The sequence below is a fragment of the Mustela nivalis genome (genome assembly GCF_964662115.1).
Source record: "Mustela nivalis genome assembly, chromosome: 3".
Lineage (NCBI taxonomy): Eukaryota > Metazoa > Chordata > Mammalia > Carnivora > Mustelidae > Mustela > Mustela nivalis.
In genome coordinates this window covers 35,652,152-35,667,488 of record NC_139022.1, presented here as the reverse complement: position 1 = coordinate 35,667,488, position 15,337 = coordinate 35,652,152, and the positions used below count along the sequence as shown (strand labels likewise).

Sequence of the window (15,337 nt, the reverse complement as noted above, 5' to 3'; positions counted from 1 at the left end):
GTCAAGAAGAAGAGCCAGTGAAAGAAAGCAGATTAGGATAGCTAAAACGAAGTAATTAAGAGACAACAGAAAACCCACCAAAAAAAATTAGAGTAAACAATAAAAAGCATGTACAAAGTAGTCTGCCCCAGATCAATTAACCACCTCTCAGCAACCTGTATCACAAAGAAATAGGCTTCTGAGGTGCTTTCCACTTCTTTCTGAACAATGGCGATCCAACCGTCCATCATTTTTACCCCCTAACAATATTGTTAATATTTACAGTGTAATCAGTTTAAACACTGATGTTTAAAATATAACTTTAGGGCACTTACTACATGGCACAAGTAAATTTAAGTATAGAAACACACGTACAGTGAAGCAAAATGGGGGTGGGGTGGGGGCAGGGAAAGACCAGTCTTGCAGAAATTTAGGCCTGAAATCCGAATTATTCCCTGGGTCCGTTTATAATAAGGAATGAATCTGTTCCTCACACTTATTTTCATTCACACTCAAGTCGTGTCGTTCGGAATGCGTGCTGAGCGCCTTGCACAGCACAGAAACACGTTTCCCCAAACAGTAGGCTCGTTCAAGTGCACGCTTCGATTTGATCTTAGTAGTCCAGTTAGAACCCTTTAAATTAACTGCTTTAGGCGCCATCAGTGATCCATCCGGTCTTTGCACCGAAGAGATTTTAAAGGAATTGTTGATTTTAAAATCGAAGAGGGGTCCCTGGCCTTCCGTTGTCTCCCTAGACTTGCTCAAGACCCAAGTGTCCTTTGTGAACAAGCATTTTCAGTACAATACATTTAGGTTTGGAGTCCACCACCCCCCCCCCCAAGAAAGACTTCCAGTTCTTTCTGTTTTGCTTTTCCACCCAGCCTGGAGCATGTTATGGAGACTTTTCAGTCGACGACACAGGAGCTCTTCAGCCAGGGAGTGGACTCTGTCGTCAACCTTCGCAAGCAATTCACAATTCCTCAGCCCTGTTTGGAAGGGTGGGTCCCCTTCCCAGCTCGTCAGCGTCCCCCCAGCCCCGCAGCCTTCCCCCGACCCCCTTCGGTCTACGCCCTCGCGTCGCGCAGCCCAGCGGCGGGGGGCGGGGGGCGCGGGCGGAGGGGCCGGGATGGGCGGACACAACGCGCCGCGCCGAAGCGGGCGGAGGACGGCGCGCAGCCCACCGAGCAGGCGGGGACGCGGAGTCAGGGGCCCCCGGGAGCGCCGCGGTGCCGCGGGCGGGGGGTTCGGGGCGGCGCGCGTGGACCTTGTCCGCACGCTCCCGCCGCCCCCGCCACGGTCCCCGGGTCGCTCCCCGCCTCTCCCCACCCTCCGAGGGCCGTTGGTACAGTCCCGCCGACTCCGAGAGCTTAAAAAGGGCCCGGGCCGCCGAACCCAGCAGACTCGGTCCTGGTTCGGGTCCGCGGCGCGTTCCTTCGCGATCCCGGATCCTCTTCCCTGCTGCGGGGTCGGAGAGCTCCTTAGTCTCGGACGCTCGCGTTTGGGGGTTGTGTGTGTGTGCGTGCAGCTGTCCAGCCCGCCGCTAAGCTCCTTCGCCCCCAGCTCCCCTGCGCTCAGCCCCCGCACCGCACGCAGCCCGCTGAGAGCCGCGCGCGCCGCCAGCTCCGCGAGGGATGGAGCAGACCGAGGTGCTCAAGCCGCGGAGCCTGGAGGATCTGATCCGCCTCCTGCACCAGCTCTTCGCCGGCGAGGAGGTCAACGTGGAGGAGGTGCAGGCCGTCATGGAAGCCTACGAGAGCGACCCCGCCGAGTGGGCAGCGTACGCCAAGTTCGACCAGTACAGGTGCGCGCGCCCTAACCTTGACCGCGGGAGCTGGGGCGCGGGTCTCCGAAGCCCGGCGGCGCGGGCTGCGAGTCGGAGCAGGAGCGGGCAGTGGGGGAGGAGGGGGCTGCCCTGCGCCCGCCGCCAACGCGCCTCGCCAGCACCCCAGTGCTGCGCCTTCTCGCCCTCCAGCCGCGGGGCTGCCCGGATGCGGAGGCCACCGCGGGGCTGCAGACTGTTTTGTTCTCTTCTCGCCGGTCCACCTGGACGCTTCCGAACCTCTGCTCGGGAGCTGTGCTCTTCCTTCCCGCTGGGGCGTCTGCCCCTGGCGCAGCGGTGCAGGGAAACCCCGGTGGCCCCCAGCGCTCAGGCTGTACGCTGCCCGCCGCCCCTGGGGGACAGATGGAGCCTACTCCCCGGAGAGAATTCCATCAGCCGTCCTGAGAAAGGGGGTGAGGGTGGAGGACACATTCCCCCGAGCCAGTTCTCCATCAGTTGGCCGCCCGGAGCCGGGCACCTGCCAGCAGGCGTTCTTGCCACTATAAAAGAGCGTCGTGGGGTTGTGTGCTGCTGCTTTTCAGCTTCTGCTGCACCTCCCAAACCCATTTAACTTGCCGGACTGCGGGGTTATTTTCAACCCACTAGCAGGGTTATGAATGCAAGGACTGCTTCCCTTTGAGCCCCTAAGCAATACGCCCTCTCCTGTTCTTAGTTCTGAGGCTCTGGAGTGTAAATTGTAACACAAGACCCCTGCTTCCCACTTGTGCTAGAGTGAGATGGTCCTTTGCAGCTCTGGCTTGGTGATATAAATAAAAATGAATCTCTACTAATCCTCCAGAGCCAGAAATAAAACCTGATCCCACCCCCCCACGTCCCCCCCCACCCCAACCCCCCCCCCCCCCGCCCTGAATGGTGAGGGTTTCTTTCCCAAGGGCTGCTAGCGATTCAGCCTTTGTGGTTGGGCTGAGGCTGGGCAGAGGAAAATACCTGAAAAATAAGAATCAACCGAGATTGTTTTCCTTGGGAGCAGTTCCTTTTAGTTACCTTACCTAAACATAGGTAGTATGTTTGTAGGCAGCGGCTGTTTTTTCTGCATTTTAGGATTTGAAATAAAGCGAAGCTTGCTTAAGATCCCATTTTGCACTTGGAAGTGGCTCCAGGAAATTCCTTTGGTTCCTATCTTTCTGTGGCTGCCAATAAGGCTGCAAGAGTCCACTTTCTAATTTTGCCGTGAACTCTAAATGAGGTCTTACTCTGGCACAGGTCCCTTTCCCGTCACTTTCCTGGTGTATTAACTCATTTATCTCATGATAGCTCTGTGAGATAGGCACAATCCCTGTTTTACAGATGAGGAAGGTAGGCAATAAAAAGGTTGGAGCACCTGCACTGGGTCAGACGTACATCAGGTAGCTCCGAGATTCAAATTTGCATCATTATTCCGAGCCCTCACTCTAAAGGACCACTAACCATTCAGCAGATCCCTGGTGTCATGGTAGTTTGCTCTAAGTCTAGATACTGACCAAGTGAAATTAACCAAATGGCAGTAGGCTTGGGCTCTTAATCTTTAGAACAAGGGCATTTCCAGGGGCTTTGAATTCCTCTTGACTAACAGGCTCAGGATCAGCTGAAATGCAGACATTCGTGTTGATCTGTTGCACAGGTATCCAGAGGTGCAACTAAGGAAGATGATGGAGTCCTGGGTGGGCACTTGGAGCAGCGTGGAGGGAGAGATGTAGGAGAGCGCAAATCACTATGGTAGAATTTTTTTTTTTTTCCACACAGAATAGATGTCCCAGCACTGCGAAGGATTCTGATCTCTGACCTTGGGGAAACCAGTGCAGAAAAAGCAAGACGGGGGACACCTGGGTGGCTCAGTTGGTTAAGCAGCTGTCTTTGGCTCGAGTTGTGATCCCGGGGTCCTGGGATCGAGTCCTACATCGGTTCCTTGCTCAGTGAGGAGCCTGCTTCTGTCTCTGCCTATGCCTGCCACTCTGTCTGCTTGTGTGAAGGAGCTCGGGCGCGCGCTCTCTCTCTCTCTTTCTCTCTGACAAGTAAATAAATAAAGTCTTGGAAGAAGGAAAAACCAAAATGGAATATGTTCTAGTGTGAGGCAGATGGCAAATTCTCTGGAAATAGCCCCAGAGAGGCAATGATGGAGGTGATCCCAAGACTGGTAGAGGGAGAATGAGTATCCTGACACCAGAGCGGAGTTTATTGGGAATTAAAGGCTGTGTGCACAGCCCCTTGCTAGGTCATCAAGGGCTACCCAATAAGGATGACTGACATCTAAAAAGCATTTTACTGATCCACTCTCCTTTGCTGACCCTGCCCGGCCAGCACCTGGCCTCCTGCTTGGGGAGGAAAGGGGAGGAATGGGCATTCAGGACGTATATGAACAGATGATCCTGTGATCAAACACTCCCCCAACTATGGGATAAAGATTCCTTGTCTTAAAAAAATTTAAGTGAATGTCATAATTATCAGACTTGGCTAATTAGTTGCTGTGAATGGTATACCTCTTTAACCAAGAGAAACTTTAGAAGTGGTTTGTTTGTTTTGTTTTTCTGATGGTGTGCTTGTGGTCATTTATATCTGGGATTTTTTTTGTGGCCAGTTACTGATTTCTCCTGGAAAAGGTTTTAGAGTGTTACTTACTTCCTTATGGAATTTCATTTGTTGTGTACTTAAGTCAGTCCCCACCCTATTTGTGGAGGAATTTTCATTATAAGTCCTTTTGAATGTGGTTTGTGTCTAGGCTAGGACATCAAGTAAGGAGAATGCCAGAAACAGCTATTTAATGAAACCTTGTTTCTAACGTTATGGTTTAGCTACAGGGAGGGGAAAAAAAAGATAATAGCAACATTCTTGCCTAGTAAATGCACCTTGTAAATACTTCTTTAAGAAACTTACTGTTTTTATTGGTTTGAGGCTGTCAGGAGGAAAATTAAGGAATTTGCTTTATTTTTTTTTTCCTTTTATCTTTTTGGTGCAATGAATTAAAACAGAGCAGTTACAAACATGGTAATACAAACTACAAAAATGTCCAAAGTGAACTGTGGAAAAATGACTTGTTTTCATTTGTCCTGTATTTTTCTTTTTTTTCTTTTTTTTCTTTTTTTTTTTTTTGTCAGAGAGAGCGAGCAAGAGCGAGCACAGGCAGACACAGTGGAAGGCAGAGTCAGAGGGAGAAGCAGGCTCCCTGCGGAGCAAGGAGCCCTATGTGGGACTCGATCCCAGGACGCTGGGATCATGACCTGAGCCGAAGGCAGCTGCTTAACCAACTGAGCCACCCAGGCGTCCCTGTCCTGTATTTTTCTAATGTAGAACCACATTTATAAGTCGTGTAGAGGTAGAAATGTTAACCTGTCAGTGAGCCATACTTTGTGACGTACTTCTTTTTCCCAATGCACATTTCATCGACCAGATTCAAATTTCTGAATACCTTCCTTTCAGGTATACTCGAAATCTTGTGGATGAAGGAAATGGAAAATTCAATCTAATGATTCTATGCTGGGGTGAAGGACATGGCAGGTAATACAGCTAGTCATTTGCAAATCCTTAGTAGATCTGTTCGAGCCCAAGAAAAGGACAGTGCCAGAATGGCCACAAGTTTGGGAGCATTAAGAAATCTCACCTTACAGTTGTTTGTTCAAAATGTCCCAACAAAAATTCTCCTGGGAATTAACAGAAGGGGTTTAGGCATAAACCACGTATATCAAAACCAGCCCCCCAAATGAGTAGTAAATCAAAGGAGGTAAGTAACCAGTTTAACTTAATATCTCTCTCTGTGTCTTCTGTGGAGTTAAATGTATATGGAATTTTGCTAAAACTTGACCTTGGTGGTGCTTTGAAGTCCATAAACAATTTCGGGACCAAAGACCCAGTGTCCACATTTGGACCTAGAAAAGCAATTCACAAATTCAGAGAATCTCTTGTTACTTCAAGTTAATTGTTTACTGTCTTTAACCTTTTTCATTCTTTTTAGCTTTTTTATGTAGAGGGCTAGGCGGCTTAAACTAACACCAATTCTTTGAAACTTGGTTTCTTAATTTGTCCTTAGTGTATACACTTGTGAGTATTGTTAACTCCGTAAACAGATCCTTCTTGGGCCTTTGAGAATGGTAAAAACAATACTTGCAGACCCGTTTTTGATGGAAGAGAGGAGACCTGCATCGATGAGATTTAGGGGGAGTTGGGTCTATAGAGGACTTTTCTCATAGGGAATGGCCTTGTTTGCATTTATTCTCTCCATATTTTTTGAAAGCAGATTATTTCAAGAGTAGGACTAGGCTTGGGCACCTGGGTGGCTCAGTTGGTTAAGCGACTTGATTCTGCTCAGGTTATGATCCCGGACTCTTCATAGTCCCGCACTAGGCTTCTAGCTCCATGGGGAGTCTGCTTCTCCCTCTGACCTTCTCCCCTCTCGTGCTTTCTCCCACTCTCTCAAATAAATAAATAAAATCTTAAAAAAAAAAAAAAAGGACTAGCCTTTATGGATTTAGGAGATGAGTTCTTATGGTTTTACACATTCAACATAGAAGATAACGGCTAATAACATACAGGTTCATCCTTTTATTACTCTTAGGTTTCCATGAATAAATGCTTTCTGCAGATGCAGGATACTTTCTTTCTCCCTCTATTGTTGGGAACTAATCACAGCTGGCTCTGAATCTACAAAATATTGGCATGATTGCAGTGAAATCTCTGGGTGTTAATACCCACACACATACCTTTTGTCCCCCAAAGGGAGAAGATAACAGAAAAGTCCTGGGGTGGAGTGGGGGGGGGGGGCAAAAAAACACTATGTTAAGTGATCTTACCAGTCTGATGCAATTTTTTTTTTTAAGATTTTATTTATTTATTTGACAGACAGAGATCACAAGTGGGCAGAGAGGCAGGCAGAGAGAGAGGAAGGGAAGCAGGCTCCCTGCTGAGCAGAGAGCCCCATCCCAGGACCCTGGGATCATGACCTGAGCCGAAGGCAGAGGCTTTAACCCACTGAGCCACCCCGTTGCCCCAATCTGATGCAATTATCAGAGATCATTATCTTTATCCTTTCTCCAATTTCTCCAAAGTTTCATAATTGAGTTGTGGCTCAGCTTAATTGAGTTCTTGAAAGCTGTGTCTTGCAGAAGAGAAAAGGTGGCTGGTTTTGTGTTTCTGTTATCAAAGTAGTATTACAAACCCGCTTTTTAAAAACAGAGTGTTCTGTACTTCGGTTATACATCCAAATTGCCCTGCATGTATGCACTGATATGGAAGACCTAGTATGTTATATGTTGCCCTGAATGCTGTTAATTACAAATTGATGATACTTGCAAAGCCAGCTGAAATGGTTTGTGACCTGTGCTCTTGACAGTATGCTGCTGGTAAGCTCTGGGCAGAGTGTTAGGTGGCCCGAGGTGCTGGACTGTCCACTGAGTTCCATTGTTTTCTTGTCTATGTGTAGCAGTATCCATGATCACACTGACTCCCACTGCTTTCTGAAGATGCTGCAGGGAAACCTGAAGGAGACCTTATTTGCCTGGCCTGACAAAAAATCCAACGAGATGATCAAGAAGTCTGAAAGAATCTTGAGAGAAAACCAGTGTGCCTACATCAATGGTAACAACCGATTACCTTTTTCAAAGAGGAAGGGGGAAAAGCCTTCAACTCCCTTCTGAAACACTGCAGAATTGGGTTCATGGAATCATGGTTCCAGATACTTAGAAAATGATCTAAAAGCAGTAGGTTGGTGTTTTTTTTTTTAAGATTTTATTTATTTATTTGATAGAGATCACAAACAGGCAGAGAGACAGAGAAGGGGGTGGGAAGCAGGCTCCCCACTGAGCAGAAAGCCCAATGGGGGCTTGATCCCAGAAACCATGATCATGACCTGAGCTGAAGGCAGAGGCTTTAACACACTGAGCCACCCAGGTGCCCCAGCAGTAGTTTTGTTGGTTTGTTTGTTTTTTAAAGCTTTGCATCTGAATTAGGATCACTTACTCAAAAGTACAAGTCGGAGCCTATAGATTGGTACCCACTGACAAGTTATTTCCTGCCAAGTCCGAGGACAGTTAGCATTGAATATGAATGTACAAAAGTAGATTCTTCTTCTTCTTCTTTTTTTTTTTTAAAGATTTTATGGGGCTTGAACCCCACACCGCTGAGGTCGAGTCTCATGCTCTACCAACTAAGCCAGCCAGGCACCCAAAAAGGTGATTCTTAGGGAGTGAAGCCAGGTTGGAAATACTAGTCTTTGTGTTAGAAAATGTTCCAGAAATGATTAGGAATGCTGGCTTGTCCCTGTTTTTGTTTTTGTTTTGTTTTGTTTTTTTGGTTTTTTTGGTCCCTGTTTTTGTAATATGCATACAGCATACCCTAAAAACATGTTCTCAAGGGAATCTTTACAAAGCGCATTATTTAGTAATGATTTATAGATCTCCTACCAAGAATTTGTTCTTCCTCCTAAATGCCATCTGGGAGAGCCATATGCTTTTCAGAAGAGTCTGTGATTAACATCTGTATTTCTAAAGGGGATAGTAACTTTCCACAAAGCCTGCTAAAAATGACGGGAGATCATTTACGATTCCCATTTATGGATGAGATTGTCAACATATAGGAACAATAAATAACTCGTCTGAGATCTGTCAGCTTTTATGTGCCGGGCAGCATTTGAACTCAAGCCATTTGATTCCCAAGTTCCTACTCTTAATTGGAATGCCATCCCACTGATGTAAAATAAAATACCATAGAGTCTTTTTTCCTGGCTATGCAACTTTCCTCTTTTATCTTAAAGTCCCATATTAGTTGTGATACTTGGTCTCAGTTTATTCATTAGTTTAAGAATGTAAGCCACTGGGGCGCCTGCATGGCTCAGTCAGTTTTGTGTCTGCCTTCAGCTCAGGTCATGATCTCAGGGTCCGGAGATTGAGCCTTACATCAGGATCTCTGCTCAATGGGGAGCCTGCCTTTCCATCTCCCTCCCTGCTTCCCCTGCTTGTGCATGCACACTCTCTCTTTTCTCTGCCAAACGAATAAATCTTAAGAAAAGAAAAGAATGTAAGCCAATTACAAAGGTCAGATAGTATGGGAAGTTCCTCCCCCATTCACAAAGCACAGAGGTGTTCATTTCTTATGTGGCAGGAAGCTAAATTTTATTTGAGGGTTGCTGTATATATAAGGCACACCAAATTTCCTAGAAAAACTTTGTTGCCCAATAAGGCCAGAAAGGATTTCAGCTAGAGTCCTAGAGTCTTTATGAAACTAGATTTGGTCTTAAAGAGGAGGTAAGCTTTATTCAGGGGTCTTCAGTGCAAAACCTCCAGGAGCCAAGCAGGTGCAATACAGGCCAGGAGTAAGGCTGTGGGGTACTGGTGTATGCAGGCCACACTGTCCAAGGGGGTTAGTGACGGCCACTCAGTTCCAGCCACATAGTTCGAATTCTTTCCACCAAAGTGGGAAATTCTGATTTCTATGGGAAATTTTGCCAGTCGGTAAAATATGTGGGGGGGGGGGGAATAAACTAAATATTTCTGTAGCCCATAAGATCAAAAGCCTCAAAGATCAGCCTTTGATTTTTACAGATGCAGGAGGAGTACAGATAGGTACTGATGCTGGGAATGATGTTTCAATAAAGGGAAGAGCGTGCAGCAAGGGAAGGCACAATCTTTGCAAAGAATGAAAAGTTCTAGATGGGTCTCACTAGACAGAAGAAGGGAGAATGGGCTTGGATAGGAGTGGTAGGAGAGTAGAGTGAGATCAAGGCCTGGGCCTCCCAAACCAGCTGAAAGTAAGAGCTGGCTTAAGTCCATAGAATTTTATTGGGAGTATCTTGATGGATTCCATAGTGGTGTGCAACATAGGGTGGAGGAAAAGGGAAATTGGGGCAAGGAGATCAAATTAAATAATGTAAAGGCAAATGGTAGACATGCCTGGACCAAACCGGCATCTATAAGTATTTCCAAGAAAGGTCCAAGGTTTTTGTGACAGATGGTACACCATAGGCATAAAGGAAAGGAGGCAAAGATGGATGGATGTGTGACTGGATGGAAGGATGGATGGATGGGTGGACGGATGGATGGAGAGAAGGTAGGATGTAGGAATGGATGGATGGATGGATGCTGGGATTATTAACACTAGGTATCAGGCACGAGTTTCAGGGGCTTCTCTAAAGGATGGTGGCTATGTGGGGTCTATGCCTGCAGGATTGTGCAGCTTGCAATTGGAGAAACAACCAGTTTATATAAGGGCGGCCATCTCTTCAGAATGTGGAACCTGGGTTCGGAATTGTGCCTAAACCAGTCTGTTATGAGCAGTAAGCTATAGAACCAAAGAGTCTGCCTTTGAGAATTACGTCCCATTTCGGGAAATGAGGAAAATGTCTAAAGATCCCAGAAGCTGTGAGTGGTTGGAAGGTGGTCTGACTATAGCTGGGATAGAACTACAGTCTTCGCCTTCTAGGCTTTGCCATTGTCTTGCGTGAGCTCACGGAGCCAGATCATGAAACGTAAATCAGAATTTGGTGCCTCCCTTGACTACATTAATTAACACAATTCCTTCCTTGATTATTCCTCAAACTCTCTCCTAACTAGAAATTTTTTCTCAACATGTTTTTGAGGATTTGGTCTTCCCTCCTTCCCCTCCCCGCCCCTTCCTTCCTCTCCTCCAGAGGCCTTAGCTTGAGTGTGAATTGGTCAGTCACTCACCTAGGGCTCACCCGCCATTCCTGAGGTCCTCTCCCACCATGCAGGCTTTCCCTTTGCTCCCTCCCGTTGCTGGTCACCTTTTTTTCCTGATCTCTTGTCTGCTTCATTCTTGGCTCATGCTCTTATTTTGGTGAAGGATATCTTCATTAGCTCTATGAGAAAGGGCTCATGGAAAGTATGTTTTGAGACCTCATGTATCTAAAAATGTCTATTCCATCCTCTTAACATGGTTGACAAGTTAGCTGGATGTGGAATTAGGACCTAGGATCTTCTCTCCGAGCTATGAAGGTAATCCCTTGACTTATCATTTCCAGTCTTCTTTTTGAAAGCCTGGTGCCATTCTGTTTCTTGATTCTTTCTGTGAAATTTTGTTTTCTTTCTAGAAACTTTGGAATGTCAGTTAACCTTTTGGTACCTTTTCCTATCCCCAGTATTACAGTCCTCTCTCTTGATTCATGACTTTCATTCATTGTGTTGGGTAGTCTGTGGGTTCTTTCATTCTGGAAATCTGCATCCTTCTATTCAAGAAAATATTCTCAAGTTATTTCTTTGGGGTTTTGTGGGGGTTTGGTGTTTTGGTTCTGTTTCTGAACCTCTCATTGCTCAGATATGTAACCTTCTGAACAAGTCGTCTGATTTTTTTTTTTTCTTTCCCGTTTTCTGTTTTGTCCTCCTTTGTTCTCGGAGTCTTTTCCAGCTTGCTCAGTTTTTCTTTAAGCCTTTCTATTCGGGTTTTTATTTCTCAGATATTCCTTTCTATTTTCTGAGAGCTCCTTTAACAAGGAGCCTGTTTTCTCATCTCTTCTCTGAGGATATTAATCATAAAGTTGCTTTTTTTTTAAAGTCTTCTCCTGAGCAGTGTCTGATTCAGGGGTCTGTATTTTGAGGGGGCATGGTGCTACTACTAGCCTTGCTCGGTTGTCTGGTGGCCTTGGCTATATGCTAATACTTGAAAACTGAGAACAAAAAAAAAAGTTAACATGGGTGGTGTGTGTCAACTAGACTCCCTCTAGAGTAATCTGGCAGACCTTTCTCCTTGAGGAACAACTGATGGAGACATCTTAAAAAGCTTTGTTCTGGAGCCGATCAGATTCCCTGAGAAGGTGCTTCCCATCTCCTGTCTGGTAGGGAACAAGGAGGAATCCCGTCTGGCAGCATTCTGGCAGCTAAGTGGGGAAGAAAGCAGGGATCTTACCATTCAGTAGGTAAATGATCACCTGTTAAAGTCACTTGTTTTTTACCTGGTATCTGCCAGTCCTGAGTTCATGTATTGAGCTCTTTATCTAGAGTATAGATCTCAGACTTATACTCAAGGGAAATGAGGGAAAGAAGTAAAAGGGATTTGAGCTTTTTTTTTTTTTTAAAGATTTTATTTATTATTTGACAGAGAGATCACAAGTAGGCAGAGAGGCAGGCAGAGAGAGAGAGAGGAGGAAGCAGGCTCCCTGCTGAGCAGAGAGCTCGATGCGGGACTCGATCCCAGGACCCTGAGATCATGACCTGAGCCAAAGGCAGCAGCCCAACCCACTGAGCCACCCAGGCGCCCGGGATTTGAGCTTTTAACCAGTTCCTGAATAGGCCTTGAACCAGTTCCTGGATTTTTCACCCCATCTTCATCCCCGTTTCCAGAGCACCTGTGTTGCCAGTCCCTGAGCTGTTGTTGTACACAGATAAAGATGTGATATCAAGATAGCAGTCAGGTTAATTTTTGGCTTTTCCCACGGATAGCTCAGGATTAGCTTTCTGTCCTTGGCCAAGTGGATGTTGGCTCTTTCCCCATTGGTGGTGGTGGTGTTTTGGTCTTGGTGGACTGATGCCCTTTGAAAATTGTTCTAATACAATTGTAGGGGGGTTTCTTTCAGGAGAGAGTAGAGGGCACAGCACTTATGGTCTTTAACTGGAAAGTCCCTTTGAAGTAACTGCTCTCTATAGCAGATTGATTTATGCTCTCAGGTGGTTAACAAAACTTTTATCGGCACCTGTCAGTCATCTAAGCTCCTTCATCCGCTTCTCCTTCTGGGGTCTTGTGTAGATTCCATTGGCTTACATCGAGTCGAGAACATTAGCCACACGGAACCTGCTGTGAGCCTTCACTTGTACAGTCCACCGTTCGATACGTGCCATGCCTTTGATCAAAGAACAGGACATAAAAACAAAGTCACCATGACATTCCACAGCAAATTTGGAATCAGGACTCCATTTGTAAGTAGAAGTTCTCTCTCCTAGGATTAAGTGCTTTGTGGGTCAGTGACATGACACTGTACACATAGCTTTTTTGTTGTTGTTCCAGATACTATCCAAATGTCTCGTGGTTAAGTATGGTTGAAATGAAGAGTGGGACGGACCTTAACATGGGGAAGAGGGTCCTCGTATCCTAATTCTTTTTCTTTTAACTTGGGAGAGGATATTTTCCATTTATATATTCTTTATTTTTTTCCATTTATATATGCTTTAACAACATAAATTCTATGCAAAGAGTTACGCATGGAGGAACTTAAAAATGTATGCTCATTCCTGAAGAAAATGTTTCCTCATTTCTTAGAGAAATAAGAATAAAAATTATTATTTGATGTTAACTGCTCCTGCTGTGACTTAATGATCACAGGCCTACCTGTGAACTAGGACAACACAAATCACTCCCATAGTTAACTTTCCCAAAGTCAAGGCCCTACCTATTCTGATGATGCAAACACATATCCGTTTTGATTGCCAAGTTGCTTTTTCTTGGAGTAGTGATACTCTGTAGACCACAAATCAGTGAGAGGAGACTCTGGTAACTTGTTCCCCACGTTTCCTCCTAAAAATAATCAGGCCGCCAACAGTTGTCTGGTATAGCCAGTCTTCAACCTGCTGCCAAAATACTTTGGCCATTCTGGGAAACAGTTTCAAATTCATAAGAGACTGTCCAGAAATAGACAATGCTTGAAAACTGATACTGATCCTAAACAAATCTTGAAAAATGATCCTCAACAAATCTTAAAGTACTGCCTCAAAGGGAAGCGAGAGCAGAATTTTCTCAGGTGATTGCCCAGCCTCATTGTCTGCATTCCGATACCCAAGAGATAGTCTTATCACAGGAACAAAACACCAGGGCTTCCCTGCCAAAGCCAGGTTTTCATATACCTCTAAAAAAGCAAGGACTCCTTAGAAACGGGCTGAAAGTTCTCATGTAAAGATTCTGACACAACTTTCTTTGTCTCTTGCAGACAGCTTCGGGATCCCTGGAGAACAACTAAGGAGTACCACATCCTCTAAGGTTTTAAGCTTAAGGTCTGCTAAAAGTTTTACCCTGGACAGGGATGCCTCCAGCAGCTGCTGTCCAGTAATACACCTTACGAAGCCAATACTTAGATCTCCTGCAAGGCAGATGCTAATTGTCAAGCATTCAGCAAGCAGATAGTGCCCCAAGCTACTGCAGAAGAAAAACCCCATTAAAGACAAAATAGGCTCGTAATTTTAAAGGCCAATGCAAGTGCTCTCCTGGTTTTATCCTCTGAATTCAGTGGAACCATATTGGGGAGGGATGTCAATGACTATCATCAATTCAATGAAGGTTTTTACAGCTTTTGGAAACCCTTTGGTCTCTGAATTGTAATTAGCAATAAATAAAAACCAGAAACCACAGACATCAGATGCTTGCCTTGTTCCTTAGAGGACTAAATGTAGGCGTCTTTTGTATTTTTTGTATGTTCTTAATATTTGCAGAGAATTTTTTGAATCTATGGATTTTATTTTTTCATTCTTACTTGACAAATTCCTGTCCATGAAGTAGCAGGATATGGTAGACAGAGAAACTCAAGGCACTTTGCCATTTGGTAATGAAAGGGAGGCCAGAAGATTTTAGGAAAGTCCCTGTGCCCCTAAATCAGGCCAAAGCAAAAACACAAATTCATGTCTAATGTGTCCAGGATCCTAGTCAAAGACTTTGTACTGCCACTAACATTGCCAAATAATTATAATAAAACTGGATTTGAATACAATTCCAAGTTGTCTTTCTGTTTAACATGATCAGAATTTCATTTAATTCATTCTTTCTTAGACTTTGGTGGGGTACCAATACTGCAAAAGATACTTTTTATGAGGTGAGGTGGTGAGAGAGCCAAAAAAAAAAAAAAAAAGGATTCAATGCAGCTTACCTTTTCATGCTTCACATACGTTCACTAAATGCCCAAGGGGTATGAAGCCGAGGGGCTCTTTGCCCCCGTGTGATTGACCAATGTGAGTAGTTTGGCCTGAAAATTAGGCGTGGGTCTGTCCATGTTTCAATGGGAATTGATTCCCAACATTTAAAAAGAAATTTCATAGAACAACGTGTAGATTTCTAGCTTCTTGAAAATTTGAAGTCACTGCATTGCATTTTCATTGGTGTCAGTGAGCTGGGCTCAGACCTGCCCCTTCCAGTGGGGCCACCTCCCATTTGGCCCAGCTTGCTGGTTTGCCCTATTGATGTTACCTGTGAAGACCGCTTACGTATTTGAGTTTGCTGCTCCTACTGCAGGCAGTCATTTTAGGAATACCTGTCATAGTCTTGGAATTGATGATCTCCAGAAATTTAAGCAGAAAGTCAAGTCCTTTGAAGATGGTTCTGTGTAGGTCATTGCTTTGTTGTTGATGCCATCTCGTAGAATTATTCATATCTTTATTACATCTTTAAGGAGGATGTTAACCATTTATTGAGTGCTTACTCCATTGTTCTAAGTTGTTTGGAGGTACTAACTTCTGGAAAATTACCTCATGAATTAGGCCATGTGTTGGTTTTCTACTGCTGCTTTAATGCCATTTTCCCACAGACTTAGTGGCTTAAAGCAACACAGATTTATTTTTCTAGAGCTCCATGGGTCAGAAGTCTGTTTCAACAGCTTTAAAATCAAGATGTTGGCAGGCCTGTGTT

General features: G+C 45.1%; 1 protein-coding gene across 2 annotated transcripts; it reads left to right on the top strand.

Moving 5' to 3' along the window:
- The first annotated feature begins 1,177 nt into the window (after positions 1 to 1,177).
- Positions 1,178 to 14,426, top strand: CDO1 (cysteine dioxygenase type 1). 2 transcript variants are annotated; one of them, XM_082725064.1, is made up of 5 exons: positions 1,186 to 1,780; positions 5,213 to 5,290; positions 7,209 to 7,363; positions 12,479 to 12,648; positions 13,653 to 14,426. In XM_082725064.1, exons 1-5 carry the CDS (start codon positions 1,611 to 1,613, stop codon positions 13,680 to 13,682), a joined length of 603 nt encoding a protein of 200 aa, XP_082581190.1. In that variant the 5' UTR covers positions 1,186 to 1,610; the 3' UTR covers positions 13,683 to 14,426. The 2 variants fall into 2 exon arrangements, with proteins under 2 accessions (XP_082581191.1, XP_082581190.1); XM_082725065.1 differs by lacking the exon at positions 5,213 to 5,290 and having other exon boundaries at positions 1,178 to 1,780.
- Positions 14,427 to 15,337: the final 911 nt, after the last annotated feature.

Excerpts from the sequence above, each read along its gene's own strand:
- CDO1 (XM_082725064.1), top strand. The coding sequence starts at position 1,611 with ATGGAGCAGACCGAGGTGCTCAAGCCGCGGAGCCTGGAGGATCTGATC. Across the intron at positions 1,781-5,212 it reads GCCAAGTTCGACCAGTACAG|GTATACTCGAAATCTTGTGG; the intron begins GTGCGCGCGCCC and ends CCTTCCTTTCAG. Across the intron at positions 5,291-7,208 it reads TGGGGTGAAGGACATGGCAG|CAGTATCCATGATCACACTG; the intron begins GTAATACAGCTA and ends GTCTATGTGTAG.